At 60.2% G+C, this 24,847-nt stretch overlaps 4 protein-coding genes across 6 annotated transcripts; 3 read left to right on the forward strand and 1 right to left on the reverse strand.

The window, feature by feature from the left end:
- Nucleotides 1–231: 231 nt before the first annotated feature.
- On the forward strand, nucleotides 232–8,479 carry TBX10 (T-box transcription factor 10). Of its 2 annotated transcripts, NM_001435429.1 has the most exon segments (8): nucleotides 232–529; nucleotides 4,521–4,788; nucleotides 4,865–4,966; nucleotides 5,298–5,469; nucleotides 6,618–6,773; nucleotides 7,083–7,150; nucleotides 7,354–7,448; nucleotides 7,888–8,479. In NM_001435429.1, coding segments are annotated over 8 exon segments (1,158 nt in total). In that variant the 5' UTR covers nucleotides 232–522; the 3' UTR covers nucleotides 8,178–8,479.
- A 467-nt stretch (nucleotides 8,480–8,946) lies between these two features.
- NUDT8 (nudix hydrolase 8) lies at nucleotides 8,947–11,942 on the forward strand. Its single transcript, XM_003122437.5, has 4 exons — nucleotides 8,947–9,810; nucleotides 10,474–10,606; nucleotides 11,469–11,546; nucleotides 11,637–11,942. Exons 1-4 carry the CDS (start codon nucleotides 9,617–9,619, stop codon nucleotides 11,862–11,864), a joined length of 633 nt encoding a protein of 210 aa, XP_003122485.1. The 5' UTR covers nucleotides 8,947–9,616; the 3' UTR covers nucleotides 11,865–11,942.
- Nucleotides 11,943–13,798: 1,856 nt separating this feature from the next.
- Nucleotides 13,799–17,646, forward strand: DOC2G (double C2 domain gamma). Of its 2 annotated transcripts, XM_013994018.3 has the most exons (11): nucleotides 13,799–13,863; nucleotides 13,954–14,331; nucleotides 14,466–14,545; nucleotides 14,620–14,691; nucleotides 14,899–15,008; nucleotides 15,087–15,222; nucleotides 15,319–15,369; nucleotides 16,675–16,832; nucleotides 16,939–17,020; nucleotides 17,152–17,248; nucleotides 17,326–17,646. In XM_013994018.3, exons 2-11 carry the CDS (start codon nucleotides 14,091–14,093, stop codon nucleotides 17,454–17,456), a joined length of 1,158 nt encoding a protein of 385 aa, XP_013849472.3. In that variant the 5' UTR covers nucleotides 13,799–13,863; nucleotides 13,954–14,090; the 3' UTR covers nucleotides 17,457–17,646. The 2 variants fall into 2 exon arrangements, 1 of the variants encoding a protein (XP_013849472.3); XR_014836768.1 differs by lacking the exon at nucleotides 16,675–16,832 and having other exon boundaries at nucleotides 16,903–17,020.
- Nucleotides 17,647–17,930: 284 nt separating this feature from the next.
- Nucleotides 17,931–23,562, reverse strand: NDUFV1 (NADH:ubiquinone oxidoreductase core subunit V1). The gene is made up of 10 exons (XM_003122438.6): nucleotides 23,417–23,562; nucleotides 22,273–22,355; nucleotides 22,030–22,200; nucleotides 21,131–21,314; nucleotides 19,853–20,042; nucleotides 19,236–19,448; nucleotides 18,903–19,069; nucleotides 18,541–18,622; nucleotides 18,170–18,315; nucleotides 17,931–18,058 (listed from the first exon to the last, which is right to left on the reverse strand). Exons 1-10 carry the CDS (start codon nucleotides 23,486–23,488, stop codon nucleotides 17,972–17,974), a joined length of 1,395 nt encoding a protein of 464 aa, XP_003122486.1. The 5' UTR covers nucleotides 23,489–23,562; the 3' UTR covers nucleotides 17,931–17,971.
- Between the last annotated feature and the right edge of the window lie 1,285 nt (nucleotides 23,563–24,847).

Here is a 24,847-nt window from a genome sequence, read left to right on the forward strand (position 1 = left end):
GCCACTACTGTGACCCCCATCTTCCCTGAGGCCCTGTCAGCCAGGCCTGGGTCCCTGAAGATCACCCAGCCTGTCCTGGAGATGGGCCCCCGCCCTGCGCCTGGGCCCATTGATCAGGAATGGGCTGGGGGCTCCTAGCCGGGAAGGGGAGGAAGCTGGGAGGGGAGAGGAGGCTTGGCCACGTCAGAGCCTTCCCACCTGCCCTCCTCCCGCACAGCATCGCGCCTGGAGTGGACCAGCCCTGCCAGTGGCCTCGCACAGTCCAGTCTGAGGGTGGCTTGGAGAAGGGGCTGCGCACACCCAGTGCCGGGGGTCCCCCTGCAGAGACCAGAGAACCAAGACCTGGGCGATCGAGAGGGAAGGACAGTCCTGCCAAGAGACTGGAGACCGTGTAAGGGCCTGAGAGCTAAGCTGTGCTGCCGAATGGCTCGGGAGACCAGGAGAGGCTGACCGCCCCTCCCGGCAGGCGGAGGCCCCAGCTGAGAAGCCCTGCTCCAGGAGCCAGACGTCCAGAACGTCCCCATGGCAGGTAAGGTGCTGGAAGACGGGGCAGCCCCATGGGTGGGCTCAGGATCCAGGGTGAGGGGGGCAGGGCAGGGACCAGGCTTGGGGACCAAGGAAACCCCGCTAGACCCAGGACCTGGGCAAGAGGAGGGGGCAGGGGCACCCCAGGCTGAGGACTCAGATCCCGCCAGGGTGGGGCTGATCGGCTCACAGCCACCCAAGTGCAAATGTGGGGGTGTTCCCAGGCAGGGGGACAGAGCCACATCTGAGAGGTGAAAGCCTTATCAGGCATGGGTGATCTTGAGCCTGGCCCCTCCCATCTCTGAGCCTCACCCCTTGAGTGTCAAGGTGGGGGCTGGACAAGGAGCCTCTAACTTCCCCTCCAGACCTGATTCATGGCCTGTGGGAAACTCACCTCCTTCCCCTAGAGATGCTGACTTTTAGAGGAACCAGGCAGAGGGCAGGCCCCTCCCCAGCGTTACTGAGGGCACGCAGGGGTGGCACACGGACCAGGATGGGCAGGGCGAGGGCTCATAGAAGACTTGGGAGCCGGTGACCAGCCTGTGAAGCCTGCAGACCCAGCAAAGACATGAGCCTCTCCTCTGGGACCCATCACCATGATCTGGGCTGGCATCAGTTACCTGGATGATGTGACTGCCCCCAGCAGGACGGCTGAGTGATGGGCAGCTGCCCATCTGACGGCCAGATCCCAGGCGGTGGGGGCCTCAGCCCATCCACCCTTCGTGCTCCTCTTGCAGATTTGGACCCAGTATGGCCCATTCTCTCAGCGAGACCCACCCACCCCCAGACTGCAGAACACCCAGGGGCTTTAGTGAGATGCTACTTCTCATACACGCGGCTTTCAGCGTTGCTCCTTACGGGCCACGGGCCCTGGGCTCTCACCAGGCATCTGCTGTGCACGGCTCTGACCTCCTGTTAGCTCATTACATGCTGTACCATCCCAGTGATCCCCCATCTACCCATCCATCCATCCGAATTCTACCGCTGCCTAGGGGCCTCAGGTGTTAAAGTATATATAACAGGAGTTCCCGTCGTGGCGCAGTGGTTAACGAATCTGACTAGGAACCATGAGGTTGCGGGTTCAGTCCCTGGCCTTGCTCAGTGGGTTAAGGATCCGGCTTTGCCGTGAGCTGTGGTGTAGGTTGCAAACGCAGCTCGGATCCTGTGTTGCTGTGGCTCTGGCGTAGGCCAGTGGCTACAGCTCCGATTCGACCCCTAGCCTGCGAACCTCCATATGCTGCGGGAGCGGCCCAAGAAATAGCAAAAAGACAAAAATAAATAAATAAATAAAGTATATATAACATAAAATTACCATTTTAACCATTTTTAAGTGTTCAGTGGCATTAAGTACATTTATTTTTTAATTTATTTTTTACTTTTTTGTTGTTGTTTTAGGGCCACGCCCACAGCATATGGAAGTTCCTGGGCTAGGGGTTGAATCAGAGCTGCCTATGGCACAGCCACAGCAGGCAATACCATATCTGAGTGGCATCTGTGACCTACACCACAGCTCGCGACAACGCCTGATCCTTAACCCACTGAGCGAGGCCAGGGATCGAACACATGTCCTCAAGGATACTAGCTGGGCTTGTTACCGCTGAACCACAGTGGAACTCCTATTTTTTACTTATTTGTTTTATGGCCGCACCCATGGCATATGGAGGTTCCCGGGCCAGGGAGTGAATGCAAGCTGCAACTGCGACCCACGCCCCAGTCAAGGCAATGCCAGAATCTTTAAGCCACGGAGCAGGGCCGGGGATCAAACCCATGCTTCCACAGCAATGTGAGCTGCTACAGTTGGATTCCCAACCCATTGCACCGCAGTGGGAATTCCAAGCACATGTATATTGTTGTGCAATCAACCGCCCTTCCATCTCCAGAATTTAATGCAACCTGAAAAACTGAAACTCTGTCGCCATGAGACGTTACCTCTCCTTTCCCCTTCCCCAGCCCCTGGCAACCACCACCTTACTTCCTGTCTATGAATCTATTTTAGGTGCCTCTTAGGAGTGGAATCATACAGTGTTTGTCCTTTGGTTTCACTTAGCGTAGCATCCTCAAGGTTCATGCTTGTTGCAGGCTGCATCACCGTCTCCTTCTTTCTAAAGGTGGAATAATACTCCATCGCCTGTAGAGACACATTCTACTTATCCGATCATCCCTCAGCCGACACTCGGATGCTCCCACATTCTAGCTGTTGTAAAGAATGCTGCCGCGAACCCTGAATGTACACACATCTGTCCAGGTCCCTGCTCTTGATCCTGTTGGGTATATACCGAGAAGTGGAATTGCTGGATCATATGCTAATTCCATCTATAGTGTTTTGAACACCTATCAGTCGTTTTCCCCATGGGCTAAACCATTTTACATTCCACCAGCAATGGATAATAGTTCTGACTTCTCCACATCCTCACCAACACTTGTAAGGTTTGGGGTTTTGTTTTTGTTGTTGTTTCGGTTGTGGTAAAGCCATCCTTGAGGGTATAACGTAGTACCTCACTGTAGTTAGGATTTTTTTTTTTTTTTTTTTTTTTTTTTTTTTTGCCATTTCTTGGGCCGCACCGGCAGCATATGGAGGTTCCCACGCTCGGGGTCTAATTGGAGCTACAGCTGCCGACCTACGCCACAGCCACAGCAACGCTAGGTCTGAGCCACACCTGCGACCTACACCACAGCTCACGGCAATGCCAGATCCTTAACCCACCGAGCGAGGATAGGGATTGAACCTGCCACCTCATGGTTCCTAGTCAGATTTGTTTCTGCTGCGCCACAATGGGAACTCCAGGATTTTTTTTTAATTAGAAGGGGGAAGCATGGCAAAGCTTTTGGCCAAGGCTTATGCCAGGACTGCAGATCAAAAGATGGGCCCTCTGAAGTTCCCACTGTGGCTCAGAGGTAATGAAACTGACTAGTATCCATGAGGATGCAGGTTCAGTCCCTAGCCTCTCTCAGTGGGTAAAGTATCCGGCATTGCCGTGAGCCATGGTGTAGGTCACAGATATGGCTTGGATCCTGCGTTGCTGTGGCTGTGGCATAAGCCAGTGGCTCTAGCTCCAATTCAACCCCTAGCCTGGAAACCTCCATATACCCCAAGCATGGCCCTGAAGAGTGAAAAAAAACGGGAGGGCTCTTTAGAAACAAGTGAGGAGGCCAGAGCATAAAGATGTGAGAACTGGCTTTTTTTTTTTTTTCCCCCTAGGGCCACACCTGCAGCATATGGAGGTTCCCAGGCTAGGGGTCTAATCAGAGCTGTGCCCGCCAGCCTACACCAGAGCCACAGCAATGCCAGATCGGAGCCACGTCTGCGACCTACAACACAGCTCATGGCAACACCGGATCCTTAACCCACTGAGCAAGGCCAGGGATCAAACCAGAAACCTCATGGTTCCTAGTCAGATTCGTTAACCACTGAGCCACGATAGGAACTCCAGAACTGGCTTCTGGAGGCAGAATTTGGGCCAGTTTGGGGTCAGAGACGGGCGAGAGTCATTGGTGGTAATTTGAGACTCTCCTTCAGCTCAGTAGTTCTTAAGCAGCGCGAGGCAGCCAGGTCTCCACAGAGAAAGACCCCACCCCCAACCTCCAAGAGCGCCCATGTGTCCCACATCTGTAACAGGTGTCCTTTATGAAGGGCCTACTGTGTGCCAGGTCCTGAGTGTGTCCTCACAAACCCTCACATCAGCCCCATGAGGCACATGGTAAGAACCCCTAGTGACAGAGGTGAAAACTGAGCTCTGGAAAGTGGAAGGACTTGTGCAGGGCCACACGGCCTCCTGATGGCCCAGAGATTTCCTGGAGGGCCAGAGAGACCCTGGCTCTGATCTCAGCAGCTTTACGTAAGCATTGACCTCATGAAGTGATGCTGACTCGCGGATCCTGTGGCAACACATCCCTGGCAGTCAGGGAGGGCTTCCTGGAAGAAGCAGCAGCTTGGTGCAGCCTGAAAGAAGGCTGGCGGGGTGAGCAGGAGCCTACCTGCCGTCCTCTCTCCCCAGCCTTCCTCTCTGCTGGCCTCGGGGTATTTTCCCCCTCAGAGACCTACACCTCGCCCACGACCTGCTCCAGCTGGGGGCCCCACCCGGACTCCCTGTTACCATCAGGCCCTTCCACCACCTCCACCGGGGCCCAAGCCACGGCCAAAGCCACCGGGCAGGGCCCCAAGAACCCACGTGTGTCCAGCGTGACGGTTCAGCTGGAGATGAAGGCTCTGTGGGAAGAATTCAACCAGCTGGGCACAGAGATGATTGTCACCAAGGCTGGCAGGTATGAGCAGTGGGGGGGGGGGGGAGGCGGGGGCCAGGGCGGAGCGACGCGGGCTGCTGAGCACCCCCTCCCGCAGGAGGATGTTCCCCACCTTCCAGGTGAAGATCCTGGGCATGGACACGCTGGCCGACTATGCCCTGCTCATGGACTTCGTGCCCCTGGACGACAAGAGATACAGGTCTGGGGGCTGGCGGGGGATGCAGCTCAGACCTCAGGTGCCAAAACGGGGAGGCAGACCCCCACCCGCACGCTGGGTGAAGCAGGGCACAGCCCCTGAGCAGTGTTGGGGGCCTATCCTGCGCCAGGCGGGGTGGGCCGGCCCAGGGCAGCAGGTGCATCATGGGGAACACAGCTGGGCGGCGTTCTCGGAGCCCGGGCTCCTCATGTGCAGCTGGCGCTGGCACATGGGCAGTTAAGGGAGCTGCTGGCGAACCATCAGTCCTGGCTGCCAATGGGGGCAGCAGATGAGGTGCCGTCGAGGCGCCTTTGCCACCTTGCTCTGTCCCCAGGTACGCCTTCCACAGCTCGGCCTGGCTGGTGGCCGGCAAGGCAGACCCGGCCACGCCCGGCCGCGTGCACTTCCACCCCGACTCGCCCGCCAAGGGCGCACAGTGGATGCGCCAGATCGTGTCCTTCGACAAGCTCAAGCTGACCAACAATCTGCTGGATGACAATGGCCACGTGAGGCCCGGGCCACAGTGGGAGGGGTTGGGCCAGGGCAGGGGACACGGGAGTCTGACGGTGATGAAGCCCGGGGCCAGGGCTGGCTGGGCCTTTGCTGCCCAATGGCCTTGGTGCCCCGCACCCCACCTGCTGCTGACAGCCAAGGCTGGGGGCCGGGTCACCTGGCTGGGGTGTAGACAGCAGAAGGGACGCCCAGGCCAGGGGGGCCAGGCCCACCGCAGGTGCAGGAACATAGCCCTGCCGACACAAAGGACAGCGATCCCTGTCCTGATGGGCTCACCTCCTGGGGTAGAGGGCAGGTGATGAGCAAAGAATCCAGATGACAGATCCTGGGGACAAATGTCAGGAGGGAAAGGAAGCAGGGAGGGGCCGAGGCGGAGGTGGCTATTCAGTTCAGGGGTCTCAGGAAGGGGGCTGAGGAAGTTCCCTTGTGTCGCAGTGAATCAAGGACTGGCATTGCCACAGCTGGGGTGCAGGCCACAACGGCGGCTCGGGTTTGATCCCTGTCTGGGAATGTCCACGTGCCACGGGTGCAACAAAAAGAAAAAAAATAAAATAAAGAGAAATGTGAAGGAAGAGGAGGAGGGAGCCTGTGCTTCTAAGGGGGGAGCTGTTGCAGGCAGCAACAGCAAGTGCAAAGGCCCTGGGGCTGGAAAATGCTGTGAGGCGGCTCCCCTGTGGCTGGAGTGGAGCAAGGAGGGGCACTGGGAGGGGAAGAGAGCCTAAGGGGGGGCCAGCGCTGACCTACAGGGCCAGTTGGCTGCAGAGAAGATTCTGGTCTTTACTGTGAGCAGGGCGGGAGCCACAGGAGCGTTTTGAGCTGCAGCTCATCAGGGCTGTGGGGGTGGCGGGGAGAAGGGACCCAGGCACCCGGTGGAGGTGGGGAGAGTGGCAGGGAGGCAGCAGAGGACAATCCAAGAGAAAGATGATGGTGGCCAGGCAGGGTGGAGGCAGCAGGTGGGACAGGGGGTCAGATTCCAGACAGGTCCCTGAGAGCTGGGATGCGGCGGTGAGAGAGGCCAAGTGGCAAGGACGCTCCGCCACAAAGGCGCCTGGCTCAGAACGGCAGACGCACAAGCTCAGACCCGGGCCCGTCACAAGGCTGCCGCGCCCAGCCCTGCACAGCCCCTTCCGCACCCCCACAGATCATTCTCAACTCCATGCACCGCTACCAGCCCCGCTTCCACGTGGTCTTCGTGGACCCCCGCAAGGACAGCGAGCGCTACGCCCAGGAGAACTTCAAGTCCTTCGTCTTCACGGAGACCCAGTTCACGGCCGTGACGGCGTATCAGAACCACCGGGTGGGTCAGGCCACGGCTTGTGGGGCAGCTGCCAGCCCATCGCACAGGGCGACTCTGAGGCCCCAGGCCCCTGGGCCCCACAGGCACACAGACCCCTGCCCTCTCTCCTTCCCTGGGACTCAGTGGGGATCTGTCCCCAGCCATTCCCCTGCCTTCATGCCCACAGGCTCTGTGGTTCCTAAGTTGAGGGGTTCAGGGCCCAAGGCCCAGGGCCCCCAGGTTAGGGTGTCCAGGGAGGAGAGGGTGGCTGAGCCTGGGGCCCTTCCCCAGCCCCGGGGCTGGCCCCTAATGGCACTTTCTCCTCTACAGATCACCCAGCTGAAAATCGCCAGCAACCCCTTTGCCAAGGGCTTTAGGGAGAGTGACCCGGACTCCTGGTACTGGCTGGCCCCTGACAGTCCACCCCGCTGCCCTAACCCATCCCCTCACCCCTATCCTTATCCCCAGACATCGCCGAAGTCCTTGGTTCCTGAACCTTCTTTCAGGGTCATGCCCATTGGTTTGCGCTGGGGTCCCCCCACCTGACCCTGACCCCCGGCCCAGGCTCTCCATCCTGACCCCCTGCTCGTCCCACCTTTAGGACTGTATCTCCACGGCCCCTGCTCAGCGTCCCGACCCGGAGGCGCAGCAGCCTTGGCCCCTGTCTGCTGAAGGGCTCCACTGAGCAGGAGAAAGGTTTGCCGGAGGCCCGCAGATGCAGTGAGACCAGGGCCTGCATAGTGCACAGGAAGCATGGGGCAGGGTGGAGGGGAATGGGAGGACAGGGCCAAGGGGCCTCCAGGAAGGGGCTTCAGCCTGCTTAGCAAGCTCACTGGGCTTCTGTGTGGAGAGAGAAGGGGAGGCAGAGATTTCTAAGACAATTTGGGGCCCAGGGCAGAGAGAGGAGAGCAGGGAGGGCAAGTAGGCTTCCCGGAGGAGGTGGCTTCTGAGCTGGCCCTGGAGGATTGGGAAGGTTTTGGACAGAGGGGGAAGGTGGGTACGAAATTCCAGGCAGAGGGAACGGTAAGAGCGAAGGCCAAGAGGTGGGCAGCTTGGGATGGGAGGAGCGGGGGACAGGCAGGCAGCCTGAAGGTCAGGGGAGAATGGGACCCACTCAGACCATTTCCTCCCCCAGACCCCAACAAAGCTCCAGCCTTCACCTCCAGGACCCCTGCCAGGCTCCACCATCAGCTGCTGGCCCCCACTGAGGCTCTGCTAGCCCAGGCCACCTACCAGCCCCTCACCTACCAGGGCCTGTACCCTGGAGCCTCAAGCCCCCTCCGAATCCCAAGGGCCCGACCGACACCATACCCCCTCCCCAACATCCGGCCTGATAGAGATCAGGGGGGGCTGCCCCTCCCAGCAAGGATGGGGCTCCTCTCCCCAACTGCCATGTGCCTGGGGCCTGGCCAGGACCCACAGTGACGGTGGAGGAGCCCTGTGTACAGAGCGCCTACCCTGGCCTCACCTCTGTAGAGACCCCCCTCCCCTCACAAGGAGAACAGAGCAAGTGGAAGCCCAGAGAGAGAAGTGACCTGCCCAGAGTCACAGCAAGGCTGCAATGGCACCAGGGTTGAAACCAGCCCCCCCCCACATCCCAACCTGCCCCCTTCTGCCTTGGGGGTGACGCCTCCAAACGCTGCTTTACCTTTCTTCCCCCCAACATTAAACCATTTGGCACAGGTGGTCAGAGCACTTCTCTCTTCAGAGGTCAGGGAGGAGGGCCTCAGGAATGCCCATGCCCCCGTGTCTGGGCAGACATCCCAAAGCTCTACCCAGTGCGGTTGGCTTCGTTGGGGCACAGAGTGACGGGAAAGGTGGTGACACAAGCTGAGCGTCAGGGCTGCGAGGGAGGCTGTGCAGCTCAGGGAAGCACCTGCCATTCCACGTTTAGGTGCCACGTGCAAATTTGGTTCTCAAGGAGCCAGAGGTGGCAGAAGGATGCAGAACACCACAGACAGGGACCGCAGGGGTCAAGGTGGGGGTGGAAGAGGAGATTGAGAATGCGATCAGGACTCCAAGCAGGAGCTTCTAGAAAAAGTGACACGTAAACCAACACCTATAGAAGTAGAAAGTGCGGAAGAGCGGGGGCAGGAGGAGAGGCGAGCTCCCGGCTCTGGGAAAAGCATGGCTAAGGGGTGGGGCTCCAGTGGGTTCCCTTTGGAACGAGAGGGTGCGACGCGCGCCACCCAGCGGAATCAGGAGATAGGGCCCGGAGGGAGCGGAGGGCCGGGCACTCCTCCCGCAGCCCCTGGCGTCTCCGCCTCCCGAAGGGGCGCGCCGTAGACCCCCTGAACGCCGACTGGAAACATCCCGGAGCACTTCCTGCGAGGTCCCGGACACTCGCGAACGCGAAGAACGCGGGCCCGGCAAGGCTTCAACAGCCAGACACCTTGACTACCAACCCCGCAGTCGGCAAGGGCGGGGCCAGCCGCCGGGCCACGTGCAACCCCAGCTGCCCTAGGGTACCGCCAACAGCCTAGACCATCCCGGGCAGCTCCGCCGCGCCCGCCCCTGCCCCTTCCCCCCCTTCCCCTTCCCCCCCTTCCCCCTTTCCCCCCTTCCCCCCTTCCCCTTCCCCCCCCTTCCCCCCCCTCCCCTTTCCCCCCCTGCCGGAAGCCCAGGCTATCTGGTCACGCCCCTTCCGGGCCCGCCCCCAACTCGAGGAAGGGCCTCCAGCCTGGGTTGGGCCCCGCCCCGTGGGCGTGGCTGGTGCTGCTTTGGAGGCCCCACCCGCCCATGGGGACGGGAGACTCCTCCCGCGGTCCCCTCCTGGGTTTCCGAAAGACCTGGGAGTGTGAGTGCTGCCCTCTCTCCCTCGCGCGGCCCAGTGCCCTTGCTGTCCCGGCCGCGCCCCGCCGGACATGCTGCCCGACTACCTGTCGGCGGAGGGCGAGCAGCGCTGCCGGCGACTGCTAGCGGAGGTCACAGTCCGGCTCCGCGCGCGGCCTGCGGCGGCCGCGGTATTAGTGCCGCTGTGTTCTGTGCGCGGGGTCCCGGCGCTGCTCTACACGCTGCGGTCCAGTCGCCTGGCCGGGAGGCACAAGGGTGACGTCAGGTACACCGGCCAGGAACTCCTCTCCCTTCTTGGAGGAGGCCAATGAACCCCGGCGACTTCAGGGTCCTGGGCAGGGCACTTACCCTCTCCTAGCCTCGGTTTCTGCCTCTGTGGAATGGGTCTGGGGAGGCCCCGTCCTGCCAGCGGGCTGGGGCAGGAGTCAGCGACCCGCGTCCCTCCGCCTGGAGCCTGGCGCCGCGGTGCAACTGCGCGGGCGCCGCGCGGACCCTTCGAAGAGCGTCCCGCTACCCTTCAGGCAGACGACATGTCTCTGATCGGGGTCCTTCTCTAAAAAGGCAGGACTCTGCCCCCTTCTGGCGACTATGGGGAGATTCGAGTTTCGGATCCGAAGAAGCGCTTGGGGCTGGGCTACCTGACTTCCTGACCTGGCCCCGCCCCAGCGGGAACGGGGGACACCCAAGGGTCAATGTCAGCGCCACTGGGGCCACCATAAGCAGAGTTGGCTTGTCTGAGGCCCAGGGCCTCTTTCTTACCCTCTTTGCTCAAGGAGGTAAACTGAGCCCAGAGAAGTCAGGTAGCTCGCCGACACGGTCGTCTAGAGACAGACTGGATTTAGGTGGGTCACTAGCCCTCTGCCACAGCTGCTCCCCCACCCATCCATGGCCATGAGCACCCAAGAACCAGGCTCCCCGTGCCGTTCAGTTTCCCAGGTGGCAAGTGTGACCCCACTGACCGGGACGTAGTGCACACGGCCCTGAGGGAGACCCATGAGGAGCTGGGCCTTGTTGTGCCGGAGGAGCATGTATGGGGTGTCCTGCAGCCTGTGTATGACCAGGTAAGCCTGCCAGGCCCTGAGGCCCCCACCAGCCCTTATCCCCTTCACCACCTCTGCTTGCCCTGGGCTAGGAGCAGGGACCCCCAGGGACAAGGGAGTGGTCATGGACTCCTGCCATATGGTGGAGCCCCGGATACCTGCCTGGCAGCTGTGTTCCATCCTCACACAACCCAGTGGGACGGGGCCGGGGGTATATTGTCCCCCTTTCTCAGGGGACACTGAGGCTCAGGTACTTGGGTGAAGGCAGCTCGGCTCATCTTGGTGGACAGAGCTTGGGGACGGCTTTGCAAAACAGGTAGAGACTGAATAACAGTTGGGACATTTTAAGGTAGTAAAAGTAAGAAAAGGTTTTTCTTTCTTTTTTTTCTTTTCTTTTTTTTTTTTTTTTTTTTTTGGTCTTTTTAGGGCTGCACTCATGGCATATGGAAGTTCCCAGGCTAGGGGTTGAACCGGAGCAGCAGCCGCCGACCTACGCCACAGCCACAGCCATGCCAGATCCAAGCTACATGTGACCTACACCACAGCTCACGGCAATGCCGGATCCTTGGCCCACTGAGCGAGGCCAGGGATAGAACCCTAGTCCTCATGGGTAGTAGCCAAGTTCATTACCACTGAGACACACGGGAACTCCAGGGAAGGTTTTTCTAAGGGGAGGGAACAGTCTATGTAGGCCCAGAGTTTGGAATGGGTCTAGTGTGTTTGGGGGGCCTAAGTCAGTCCGCAGGCCTGGGCAGGGCCAGATGGACCGGGCCTGCACAGCTGAAGGCCCTGGAGTCCTCCTCTCTGGCCCCACCCCACCCCCAGCCCCAAAGCCCTGCAGAGGCCATACCTCCCCTGACCGCCTGCCCTCCTCCTGCCTCAGCGCAAGGTCACTGTGGTGCCCGTGTTGGCTGGTGTGGGCCCACTGGATCCCCAGAGCCTCAGGCCCAACCCTGAGGAGGTGAGTGGGATGCCCAGGGGAGAGGTCGGGTTGTCCCTGTGGTGGGGGGGGACACCCTCTGTCTACCCTCTTGCCGCCTCTTGCCCACAGGTGGATGAAGTGTTTGCTCTGCCTCTGACCCATCTGCTGCAAGCACAGAACCAGGGCTATACCCACTTCCGCCAGGGGGGCCACTTCCGCTACACACTGCCTGTCTTCCTGCACGGGCCGCACCGTATCTGGGGGCTCACGGCCATCATCACTGAGTTCACCCTGCAGCTGCTGGCACCTGGTACCTACCAGCCCCGCCTGGCCGGCTTTAGCCTGTCCAGGCGCTGAAGGCCTGGCCCCGAGCAGCCCCCACCTTTGCACTGCCAGGCCAGCCCCCTCCAGGACTAAATAAAGAGCCTTCCCTGACTCCATGGCAACTGCATCTTCTGCACTGGAGCCCTGACCTTGAGCAGACCCCATGGGACAGCTGGCTTCCTGTGGGGTGCCCCTGGATAGTCACACTGTCACCCACAGAAGTGGGCACTACCTGTGAGCACTTACTATGTGCCAGGCGCCTGGTTGGGATTTGAACCATGCCCTCTCTGACTCTAGGAGCCCAGACTCCTAGCCATCATGTTGTTCCCTCTTCTGTGTCTGGCTGACCCTGTGCCAGGTGGCAGGAATCTAGAAAGAAACCCCGCAGCTTACTGCAAAGCTCTGACTTACCAAGCTCCCACCAGGTGCCAGGCGTTGTGCTGGGGCCACATCTATGCACAAGCTAGAGGCTACCCTGCCCTCTGGGGGTGCTCAGTATGGGGGAGACCTTAGACCAGGTCACAGGGATAATCACATGATTGCACATTCATTACTCCCAGATGATAGCAGAATTATGTATCAGTCATTTAGAGGAGGGAGCTCCCATTGTGGTGCAATGGGATTGGCAGCATCTTGGGAGCCCTGGATGCAGATTTGATCCCCGGCCCAGCACAGTGGGTTAAGGTTCCAGTGTTGTTGCAGCTGTGGCTTAGGTCACGTCTGTGGCTCGGATCTGATCTCCAGCCTGGGAACAACATGCCACAGGGCAGCCAGAAAAAAAAAAAAAAAACACCAAAAAAACGTAAAGCAGGGTTCTGTGAGAGAGCTGAGGGAATGATGGTCTGACCCTGATGTGGCAGACTGGGCAGTATTAGGCAGGACAAGCGATAGAGAACTCCACCCACTAGCTGACTGCTAAGAGAGGAATGGTGATGACAAACTAGAGAGAGATACTAGCTTCAGGCATAGCTGGATCCAGGAGCTGAGGCTCCCTGTCTCTTTCTGGGCTTTCCACTATATTGGCCTCAGCCTCAGGAACATTTTCTACACCACAGGGATGAGAGGTGAGGAGAGGGCAACAGCTCTAAGATGGCATGCTACAGCATGTGATCAGTGGAAAACAGCTTCTCTTTCTGGGCCAGTCTATCCCAGAATTGTACAGTGTGGGTCTGCTTTGCTCACTTGCCCGTCCCTAAGCCTGTCACATGGCTGCTGGATTTGGAGTTCATTGATTGGCAAGGTCTGGGGAGCAGGACGAACCTCCTGGACTGAGAATAGGGAAGAGGTGGCCCCAAAGGACCAATGGAAGAGACGGGAAGTTGAGCAAGTAAAAGCCAGCCACAGTCCCCTGCAGAGAGTGATCTTGAGACCAAAGGTACAAAGGAGCAGGTGCACTCAAAGGGCAAGGGGGGGAGGTCGGGACAGAAGGAGCAGCACATGCTCAAAGCTTGGGTGGACCTGAGGGAAAGGGGGCTGCTGGGAGGGGCAAGGGGACAGGCCTCAGCGACGCATTCGGATTTTATTCCCCTCTGGGAGAGGGGAAGAGAGGTGTGGAGCATGTTTTTAAAAGCTTGAGCTGCAAAGGGACCAGAGGGCAGACGCCCTCCCCCATTTCACTTTCCCAAAGTGCCCCCACCCTCCCCCTTCCCAACACCTCCCCAGCCCCCTCCGTCTCACCTAGTCCTTCCTCCCCACACTCCCCTCCCTGTGCCCCTCACACCCCTGTGTCACCCCTGGCCCTCCAGCCTCCTCACCTGGGAGCAGAGCCACATGATGGTGGTAAAAATATCTCTCGGACAGAGTGTGAACTGGGGGGGCAGGGGAGGAGGGAGGCCGAGCCCTCCCACTAGGCAAAGGACCCTTGGGGTGGAGGGCAGGGCACTGCTGGTCTCCTGGGCTCTGGGGACGGGTTCTGAGTCCCGCCCCTTCTCCCTCCCCCACGGCCACCCTGGCTCTCCGGTCCCCTCAGTCAGGCGCACAACCCAGTGCCAGCAGCACCAGCTGGGAGCCAAGCAGGTGGAGGAGCTCAGAGGTGAGTAGCCCAGCCGGCCTGCCAGCACATGAGCCCCCTCCAAGCTGGAGCCCCCACCCCACCAGCCTTGACCTTGTGCTCTGTCCTCAGGTCCCCACTGCCGCCCAGGACCCCCCTTGGCACCCTCAGTGATGCCTCTTTGCCCTGTCTGGTTGGCCCAGTGCAGTCCCCTCATCTCCAGTCCAACGGGGCTCCTCTGAGTCCCCACCACCCATGTCTGCGCCCCCATGGCGGGCATGGCGACAGCGAGCCGGGGGCGGGTCACCATGCAGGAGCACATGGCCATCGATGTGAGCCCGGGCCCCATCCGGCCCATCCGCCTCATTTCCGACTACTTCCCGCACTTCTACCCCTTCGCCGAGCCCGCCCTGCGCACCCCAGACCCACAGCCTGCGGTGACCCCCGCCATCCCCTCTGCACCGCAGCCACAGCTGGACCTAGAGCCAGAGGGAGACTCAGATGACAGCAGTGAGTGGGGGGGTGGGGGACGGAGAAAGGGCTGTCCCTGGCTTCCGACCAGGGACGGGCAAGGCAGGAGGCCTGGGGCCGGGGCGGGGGCCGAGGTAGAAGCTGACCATGCCCGCCCCCCTCCCCGCCCTCAGCTGCGCTTGGCACCCTCGAGTTCACCCTCCTTTTGGATGCGGACAACAGCACCCTGCACTGCACGGCCCACCGCGCCGAGGTGAGGATGGGGCGGCGTCCCTGGGCCCCCGGCCTCGACCCCGGGCCTTTCCCACATCCACTCCCTCTTTCCAGGGCCTCAAGCCACCAGCCTCGGGCTCCGTGGACACCTATGTCAAGGCCAATCTGCTCCCGGGGGCCAGCAAGGTGAGGGCGAGATGCAGGTCCCTATGGCTGCCCCTTGGCCACACCCCCAGCCTGAACCCGCCTGGCCTGCAGTGCCCCTCTGCCCCAAGGCCTTGACCTCAGGCGTGCAGCTCCCCACCGCCGGAACCAGAGACCCTAGCAGAGAGGGGGACCCGGATAGGGCCCTGGGGCCTGAGAAGGCTCTGACCCTCCCTGCTCGGTCCCTAGGCCAGCCAGCTGCGGACACGCACAGTTCGGGGTACAAGGGGACCTGTCTGGGAGGAGACGCTCACCTATCACGGCTTCACCGTCCAGGACGCCCGGCGCAAGACCCTGCGGTGAGGCTGGGGCCCGAGCTGCAAGGGGAGCAGGGCTGGGGGCCTTGCCTGGCCAGGTCTGACCTGGGTGGCCACCAGGCTGTGCGTGTGTGAGGACCCACGGCTGCGGCGGCGGCGGGGGGCACCTCCCCTGGGGGAGCTGCGGGTGCCCCTGAGGAAGCTGGTGCCCAACCGAGCCAGGAGCTTCAACGTGTGTCTAGAGAGGCGGCGGCTGGTGAGTGGGGCAGATGCACAGGGTGGGGCTGTGACGGGGTCGGGAGGGAGACCGCGGCAGTGTCGGCCAAGGTGACCGGGCTCTCTGCTCTTTCAGACCAAGAGGCCCAGGAGCCTGGACACAGCACGTGGCATGTCTCTGTATGAGGTGGGTAGGACCCAGCAAGGGGTGGGGGCGGGCAGGTCTGGGGTGGCCCAGACTGAAGTGTGACAGACAAGGGCCAATGGGGGCTGGGCAGGGTCCAGGCGCAGGCAGGCTCGGGGAAGGCTTGGCCATCTCTCTCACAGGCCGTGAGCACTCATAGAGTCCCAGGGAACAGCCAGGCCCCGGTGGCTGGGCAGAGAGGGTGACACCCCTGCCAGGGCAGCCCAGAGGAGCTGTGGGGAACTGGCACAAGTCCTCAGAGAGCAGAGACACAAGCCAGCTGGAGGCAGAGGCTGACTGGTGGGACCTGTCCATGGTCAGAGCTAGGAGGGCAGGTCAAGGTCCAGGAGAGAATGGATGCGGTGGGGCTCCCTGGCTGCTAGGTCTGCCCCTGGGGCAGTGTGGGTGCCATTCTGGGGCTGGTAGCCCCAGACAGGCTGTTGTCAAGAGGCAGTCAAGGTGACTGCACGGGATCTGCAATGGGAAACCAAAGACCTGGCCAGAATCCAAGCCCCCGCCCACAAAGCTGAGGCAGGGCCCTCCCCAGCCGAGCCGGATGGAGGGCAAGGGGCTGCTGCCCTGCCCCCTAGCGGAGCCGCAAGGTGCTGCGGCTGTCAGTTAGGCCAGGCCAGGCTGGTGAGTCCCACCAGGTGGGGCAGGCACCTGGGACAAACCCTTCCTGTCCCAGACCCCACAGGCAGCAGCCCCTTGGTGCATGGCCAGTGCCCAGGGGGCAGTCCCTTCCCGAGAGAACTGAATGTGAGCAAGGCAGTTGGGCTTTCTGCGAATCAGAGCCCACAGAGAGTGTGGGGAAGCTTGTTCTTTCCAGGCATCCTCCCTGAGTCCTTCTGGGAGCAGCGGCGCAAAGGACATGGCGAATCTGGCCTCCTGGGCTGCGGGGTATTGCAGCTGCAGAGGTCTGTCTGTCCTTGGGCAGAGAACAGCCCCAGAGCCGCTTCTCTAGCAAGAGCCCCGCAGGAGGGTGGTGACGGGGTCCTAATGCAAGACCGCTTAGGGAGCCATTGGCACATTGGGGGCCCTCGGACATCAGCTCCCTTCCCCTCCTGACAAAGACGCACTGAACTGACCAGTCACATGGCCTGAGCCAGCCCCTCTCCTTCTCGGGCCCTGGAGGGTATGGCTGACCTCCAGGCCACTGGGCCAGTGACTGTCTTTGGAAACTGCACCATGAAATCAAATCCTGGGCCTGATTTCTCTGCAGCCAGTCTGAGTCCTCACATCAGGGCCAGCGCTGGTGGGTGGCTGGACTGTGGGCCACACGGGGGCTGACCCAGCCTACCCCTGCAGGAGGAGCTGGAGGCAGAGGCGGCAGGAGAGGAGCGTGGGCGCATCCTGCTGTCGCTGTGCTACAGCTCTCAGCGGGGCGGCCTGCTGGTGGGTGTGCTACGCTGCGCCCACCTCGCCCCCATGGATGCCAATGGCTACTCAGACCCCTTCGTCCGCCTGTGAGTGTGAACAGGGTGACAGGTGGGCAGCAGGGGTTCCTCAGAGCCCTTATGGGACTCACCTCTCCAGGGCCGCGCCCACCCTGAGCCCATCCTTCCCAATCAGCTTCCTGCATCCAAACGTGGGGAAGAAATCCAAATATAAGACCAGTGTTCGGAAGAAGACCCTGAACCCCGAGTTCAACGAGGTAGGCCGGGGCCACAGAGGGGGCAGTGCTGGCTGCTGGGCAGCATCCCGCCTCGGAGAGCGAGGTCCCAGTCCCAGCTCGCCGGAGCCGTCCCCCTGCCCTGGTCAGCCTCCTTCCTGCCCCTCCCGCAGGAGTTCTTCTACGCCGGCCCAAGGGAGGAGCTGGCCCAGAAGACGCTGCTGGTGTCCGTGTGGGATTATGACCTGGGCACGGCCAACGACTTCATTGGTGAGTGGGAAGGTGGGGAGCTGGGGAGGGGGGTCCAGTGGGCTCCCACATGGCTCCTGACCTGTCCCCCAACCCAGGTGGGGTGCAGCTGAGTAGCCAGGCCAGCGGGGAGCGCCAGCAACATTGGCGTGAATGCCTGGGTCGCAGTGACTGCCGGCTGGAGCTGTGGCACCCGCTGGACGGTGCGCCCCTCCAGCTCAGCGACTAGCAGGGGCCCCCCATCTGGGCCTGCTCACCGCCCCTCCCCAAACCAGCCCTCGGCAGTTCCCACGGAGCTGGGAAGACCTGGAGCTGCCTCACCCACCACACCCAGCCCCTTCAATCCCTTCCTGCCCCTCTTTCAAATCCATCCCGCTGCCCAATCATGAAGCAAGAATAAACCTCTCCTTCAAACCTGACTGGGCAGTCTGTTCTTTCCCTGCCACTCCCTCCCGGGGGCAGACAGGCCTGCTCGCCTTCCTCCCGCCCTCCAGGGCCACCGCTCCCCTCCCGACCCCTGCTCCCCCGCACTGAGGGGTAAGTGCTCAGGAGGTCTATGACAGGCTGACCCCCCAAAAGCCAAGGTGTAATATTGTGCTGACCTGTTCCTCCCAAACCTCCATCTGCCTGGGAGACAAGCCTCCATGAGTAAAGGGCACAGCGGCAGAGGGAAGAGCGAGACCACAGAGAAGGTGCAACGAGAGCCTGGGCAGCACCTGCTTTATTGTCCAGAGAGCCCAAGGCTCAGGAAGCAGCCTGCCTGGCCTGGTGCTGCAGGGCAAACTGCTGCATCCGCTCCTCAAGCTCGGGCCGGAAGTGTCGGATCAGGCCCTGGGGGAAGTGAGGTGCTGTGTGAGGCAGGGGCTGAAAGGCCCCCAAGGCCTGGGCCCTCAGCGCCACCCCCGCCCCCAGCAGAGTGCCACGCAGTGGGGCAGTGGGTACCTGCACAGGCCAGGCGGCTCCGTCGCCCAGGGCGCAAATGGTGTGGCCTTCTATCTGCTTGCTGATCTCCCACAAGGAGTCGATCTCAGCCGGCCTGGCGTCCCCCTTCACAAAGCGGGCCATCACCTTGTTCATCCAGTCCACACCTGAGCCGTGGCGGCAAGAGAGGGCCCGCTGAGCACCCCACGCTGGGGCACAGAGCACGGAACTTGAGGGGTACAGAACACGGGGAGGGTGGGACTAGGAGAAGCCACTGCAGGCTGGGAAGCAGCGGCGTTTCTCCGGGTCCGAGCCCAAGCCATGCTTGTCCTGTACCCAGCCCGGGCCTGGGGCGGGCCGCAGAGAAGGCCCGGCCCGCACAGCGCGCTTACCCTCACGGCACGGGGTGCACTGGCCACAGCTCTCATGCTTGTAGAACTCGATGAGGCGGGCGATGGCTTTCACGATGTCCGTCTGGGGTGACAAGGGGCAGTGAGGAGGCACCCAAGGCCTGAGCCTCAGCGCATGGCAGCAGGCCCTCCTGCCGCCAGCCTCCCCGGGCATCCTGAACTGCCAGGCTCCACAGGTGTTCTCTCCCAGAGAAGCCCTGCTCCCCTCCCCGTCCCACCTCACTATCTCCGGTTACACCAACTGGGACCTAGGAGCTGGCAGTTCTCCAAGACACCCAGGATGGGGTAACTAACCAGGCTGGCGTAAGGCAGGCACTGGGAGAGGCGCATGGGCCAACGCTTACCGAGCGGTCCATGACAATCACCGCAGCCGTGCCCAGGCCCGTCTGTGCCTGCACCAGCGCGTCAAAGTCCATCAGCACCGTCTCACACACGGACTTGGGGATCAGTGGGGTGGATGAGCCACCAGGGATCACAGCAAGGAGGTTGTCCCAGCCACCTATGACACCTCCTGGGGCCCCAGCCAGTCCCCAAAAGGATGGTCAGGGCTGGGGCAGGCACAACTGCCTGCTCACACCCTGCCAGCCCCCACCCCAGCCCAGGCTCCCGAGGCCCTGCCACCAGCTCTGTTCCTGGGCTCCCGCCCCCACTACCCGCTGGCCGGCCCCAGGCCTCACCCGCATGCTTTTCAATCAGCTCCTTCAGTGGCACAGACATCTCCTCCTCCACAGTGCACGGGTGGTTGACGTGGCCAGAGATGTTGAACAGTTTGGTGCCGGAGTTGCGCTCTCGGCCAAAGCTGGCAAACCACGCGCCCCCACGGCGGCAGATGGTAGGGGACACAGCCACTGTCTCCACGTTGGCCACGGTTGTAGGGCAGCCAAACACTCCTGGGTGGGGTGGGGGGATGGGATGAGAAACTGGTGGCTGCCAGTGGCAGCGACAGGCTGGGCCAGGCTTCCTGGCAGTGAGGCCTGTCCAGGTCCTGCTCTTGTGGCAGAAAGCCCCGCTTTCACCCCTTTGTTATTCTTGTCCCCCACTGGCCCCCAGATTCCAGCTGGAGCCGCAGCGCCTCCAGCACCCTGCCTCTAGCTCCTGAAGGGTCAGACAAAGCGTGGGGGCTGAGGCAGGAGGAGGGGCTGCAGGTGGCACTAGGGGTACCCCTGTGTTGTTACCGCCCTACTCTGTGTCTGGCCCCGGGTACAAAAGGAACTCAGAAACTACCTGAAGCCAGGTCCCGGGTTCCACAGGACACAGGGCAAGGCCCAGGATGAGGCCAGGTGCCAGGTCTTACCCACGTCTGCGGGGAAGGGCGGCTTCAGGCGGGGCTTGCCCTGCTTGCCCTCGATAGACTCGATGAGCGCGGTCTCCTCCCCGCAGATGTAGGCCCCAGCCCCGCGCACCACAAACACGTCAAAATCGTAGCCGGAGCCGCAGGCGTTCTTGCCGATCAGACCAGCCTCATAGGCCTCTCGGATGGCCACCTGTGGGAAAGGGCTGTGAGGGACCGTCCCCGGGAGCCCAGGAACAGTGTGTGTGAGTGGAAGGGGTACAGGCCCAGTGAGCCCATCGCTAAAGTCCAGAGTAAAAGCTCCCCTGAACACGAGCAGAGGGCCCCCAGGAGAGGGGTGGGATTTTTACGTGTATGCTGCTTTTGGAATAACATTGACCAACTCTCCAACTGTATGTTTTTGATTTTGTTTTTTCTTTTTTTAGGGCTGCACTTGTGACATATGCAAGTTCCCAGGCTAGGGGTCGAATCGGAGCTACAGCTGCTGGCCTACGCCACAGCCACATGGGATTTGAGCCACATCTGCGACCTACACCACAGCTCGTGGCAACGTTGGATCCTTAACCCACTGAGCAAGGCCAGGGATCGAACCTGCATCCTAATGGATTCTAGTTGGGGTCGTTAACCACTGAGCCACGAAGGGGAACTCCCTATATGTATTTTTTAAAGACTTCAAGGAGATAACGAAAATTTCGGCAAGTAGTTTCTCTAGGTAGTGGATCTATGAGGGATTTCTCTTTTGTGTGTGGTTTCCTATTTTTATGATGAAGGCGTATTGCTTCTTAGTACAGGAAAAGACCCTGAAGACTTATTTTTAAATATGTAATAGCAATAGCACTTATGCACAATGCAGCCATGTGCCAGGCACTGTTTCAGGTGCCACATCCCTTGTCACTGGCAAGTAGGAGCCTAACAGAAGGATGAGGTTTTGGCCCTGAACTAATTACTACAGGCATGACTAAGCCGAGAATCACTGAAATGACCCCTTGACGCCCCTACAGGAAAAATGCCCACATGTGAGCTCCCCAGCCTACCCCTGCCCCAGGAGTCATGGAGCCCTGGAAGGCCTCCCAGGCTGAGGCGCTGGAACATATAGAAAGCGAAGGAGGCTTTGGGGACCAGGTCCCATTCACGACACAAGGTGCGCAGGAGTGGTCACCACTCTCACCGTTCCACCCCGGACAGAGTCAGCGGTAAAATCTAAGAACAGGTCTGGCCAGCAACGGGGCGTGTGAATGCACGTCGAGCACCCTCTCTGGTGACGGCCCTCCCCCTGCCCACCTGCAGATTGGAGGCCTCGTTGTAGAACTCCCCTCGGATGTAGATGTAGGCGGCGCGGGCGCCCATGGCCCGGCCCCCCACCAGGCAGCCTTCCACCAGCTTGTGGGGATCGTGGCGTATGATCTCCCGGTCCTTGCAGGTGCCGGGCTCCCCCTCATCAGCATTCACCACCAGATACTTGGGCCTGTGGGAGCCAGCAGGTCACTCAGGCTGTAGGGCCACCAGGATTGGACCTTCGACCACATGCCACCCCACTCCGCCCAGGGGAGGCTCAACGCCATCTCCTTGTTGTCCTCCCAACGTGTTCCCAGGGGCTCTGCCTGCTCACCGCCAATGGCAGGGAAATCTCTGCCTATTCCACACTTGGGTGGCTATGACCACAGGAAAGCTATTCGTTCTGCTCAGTCCAAATGTCTCCCTAGCGCTTTCCCCAGAGTCCAAACTTGTCCTTGGTCACAGAGTGTGTTTCCTGAAGCTCCGCTATATCTCTGAAGCCACAAAGAGGTAAAATACTTGGCACTTATCATTTACTTTCTATGTGCCACCAAAGTGCATTATCTCTTAAAGAACACTCTCTCTTTAATCCTTGCAAAATACATATCCATTTACAGAACCGAAAACTGAGCTACAAAGAGGCCAGGAGCATGCCCAAAGCTGTATGATGAAAAGGCAGAGCTAGGAACTGAAATCTGCCAGGGTCAAAGTCATGTCGATTTCACTGGCCCTCAGGTCTCCCCTGAGGAAGAGGACAGAGACCAAGTCCCACCTACTTTAGCTCTGGTAATGTTTTCCCACTTCATTCTCTCTTAGTTTCCAAGAAAACAGCCCAAAGACCCAGGTGAGCCACAGCCACCCCCAAAGTCTCTGCTGAAACCCCGTCTCTGCCTGCCTACACACACCTGCCATCTGAGGGCTTATTCATGAAGCTCCATTTAAGGCCGGTGGGGAAGCCAGCGCCTCCACGGCCCCGCAAGCCCGACGTCTTGACCTCACCCAGGATCCAGTCAGGTCCCTTCAGCAGAATCTCCTTTGTCTTGTACCAGTCACCGCGGCTCTGGGCACCTTTCAGTCTGGACAGAGTGGGTAAGGCAGTGAGGGGAGGCCCTGCCTTGGGACCCACCAGCCTAAGGGCACCATCCTACCTCCAGTCATGGCGGCCATACAGGTTGGTGAAGATCCGGTCTTCATCCTTCAGCGAGCCAAATGAGGTTTTCTTGGGCGCTGTCTGGGGACACAGAGGGTCAGCAGGCTCAGCAGAGCTCTGAGGTCACAGGCGCCAGGTCAGAAGGTACAGATTCTTGGGTGTCCCTGATTATAGGGCTGGGCTGGGAGGAGGGTGGGGACCTAAGCCTTAGAACCCTTCGCAGCATTGTAGCTACCACCACCACTTCCCGTGAGCAGGCACAAGGCTAAGCAACTTATATCCAAAGCCCATTGTATCTTCATAACTCTGAGATGGGAATGATTCCCATTTTATAGAAGAGGAAACTGAGGCTCAGAGCAAAATGGAATTATGGAAGGGCCCACACCCCAAAGCAGCAGAGGAATCTAAGCTCAGGTCTGGACATGGCCAAAGCCCACCCCTAAACCACAGCACCGCACTACCTCCCTGGGCCCAATGTGATGTCATGTCCATTTACTGGTCTGGCCGTGCCACTGGACCAAAACTTGGTTAGGCCAAAGTCTTACATCACTCAACTTTGCTGGAAACAAAATGTGTTTTCTGAAGGAAAAGAAATGCCTCACTGGGGCTGGGACACAAAATGACAGAGGGAGGTCTGCTCGGGATAAAACTGTGGAGAGATGAGGTCTGGAATTCCATATGACCCAGCTGAAGGCTAAGGGGACTAGGCTTCCCAACACCCATCGCCTTAAAAAACAATATAAGGAGCAGAGCGCTGAAGAAGGAATGAAGAGGCGCACGTCCCTCTCCAAAGATGCCGATCTTTTCTGCATCTGTAAAATGGGGCAATGGCACCTTCACGCCCTACAAGGTTGTGGCGAGGAAGGAATGGCCCAAGGACGCGATGCCGCCTGCAAAATGTTCTGCTAGGTCGCGCCCCTATTATATAAGGGAAGCCAAGGGCTGGGGGCGGGGGTGTATCAGCCTCCCGTTTGTCCCTGTTCCCCTTCTACACCCAGGCAGGATCGGCATCCTTCCACCCGGCTGGGAAGATGAGGGTTTGTCCAGAAAGCACTAACAGCCCCCAGGAAAGGCGCGCGCACAGGTGCGGCCGCGAGACCCGGCCCGCGAGCACTCCTGGCCCGAGCCAAGCTGGGCCTCACCGTGTCGCCGCTGAAACGCACAGATACTCGCGCGGGGAGCGACCCGCCGAGCAATCGCCGTGCCGCCAGCATCGCGGGAGCCAACCTGGTCACCTCCCGCTGTCACCTTCACAGCTCTGAGGCTGAGGAACCGGCGCGACCGAGACGCTAGGCGGCGCACAGGAAGAACGTCACGCGCCAGGGCGCCGGCGGCGCGCCCAAGCTTCCCTGCGCCGCTCGCACCCCCGCCCTTGGCCCCGCCTCCTCGTAGGAGGGCGGAGAGGCCGGAAGTGGCCTGTCTGGCGCTGAGGCTGCTGGGAGACGCAGTTCTGTGTACTTTTCTACATCGGCGAGGCTGTCCCTTCTACCTCCGCGGGGCTGGCGATTAATCTCTTCCTCTCCTGCTCTGCTTTTTCACATTCGCCCGGGACCCTCAGATCTTTCGGCCTCCCTGTGAACAAACCACGCATGTCACCTTCTGCTGGATTCTGGTGTTTTCTACTTTCTACAGGTTCCGCATTTTGTGTGCTCCCGTGGTATGCACAGGTGTATGAGGGGAGGAGGAGAAATCTGATCGGTTACAGCCCGACCCTCATGAATGCGCGTCTGTGATTTTTGCCCCTCACCCACGACGAGCACCCCTGGGCTCAGGGAAGGATTGCTCTTTAGCCACAAGGAACTGGGGCCGCTCCAGGGCAGGCAGGGAGCTGCTGGCGGAGGTCTCTCCAGAGGAGGTGTGTCTAGCTGGAGTCCTAAGTAGGTTGGGGTTGCGGCCCAGAGGGTGGAGATGGTCAGTGGGTGGCACGTCCTCTTTCTCATGCTGCTAAATTCTGCCAGCCGTTCCTTCAGTCCACATCAGGAGAGTTTGGCACTTGGCGCTTCTGGTCAAAATCCCGGCGTGCCCCCCACTGCCTTCTCAGCCAGGCCATAACCTGGCATTTAAGGACTTTGCCCATCCCCTGCAGGGTCAGGCCCAGGCCACATCATGCCCCATCCTACCAAGGCTTCTTCCTTTGGGGGCTTTAGGGCGTCTCTGTCCCCTGCACCACCACCATCCTCCATGCTCCTGTGACCTGAGAAGGTCCACAGTTCTTTGCCTTCTCTTGAATCCTTGAAGCCTGACTTACTCTTTGTCAGTCCTCTGAAACCCTTTGGCTCTGAGGCCTATGGTTAGCATGTCCTTTCCGGTCTCCCCCCCCACATCCTCAAGTCTCTTGTCCTGTAATTATCCGTAGGTCTCCAGAAATGTGCTGCTTACAAAGGAATGTGACTTTGTTTTCTCATATATTCCCCACAGTAGTCTTGGTGGATAGTATCAACTCCATTTTCTATTTTCTTTTCTTTCTTTCTCTGTTTGTTTGTTTTGTTTTTTGTTTTTTGCTTTTTAGGGCCACACCTGCAACATGTGGAAATTCCCAGGCTAGGGGTCGAATCACAGCTACAGCTGCTGGC

The sequence above is a fragment of the Sus scrofa genome, chromosome 2 (assembly GCF_054392235.1).
Source record: "Sus scrofa isolate SSC_HxYL_T2T_F1_AM1 chromosome 2, Sscrofa_HxYL_maternal_Yorkshire_Landrace_v2.0, whole genome shotgun sequence".
Classification (NCBI taxonomy): domain Eukaryota; kingdom Metazoa; phylum Chordata; class Mammalia; order Artiodactyla; family Suidae; genus Sus; species Sus scrofa.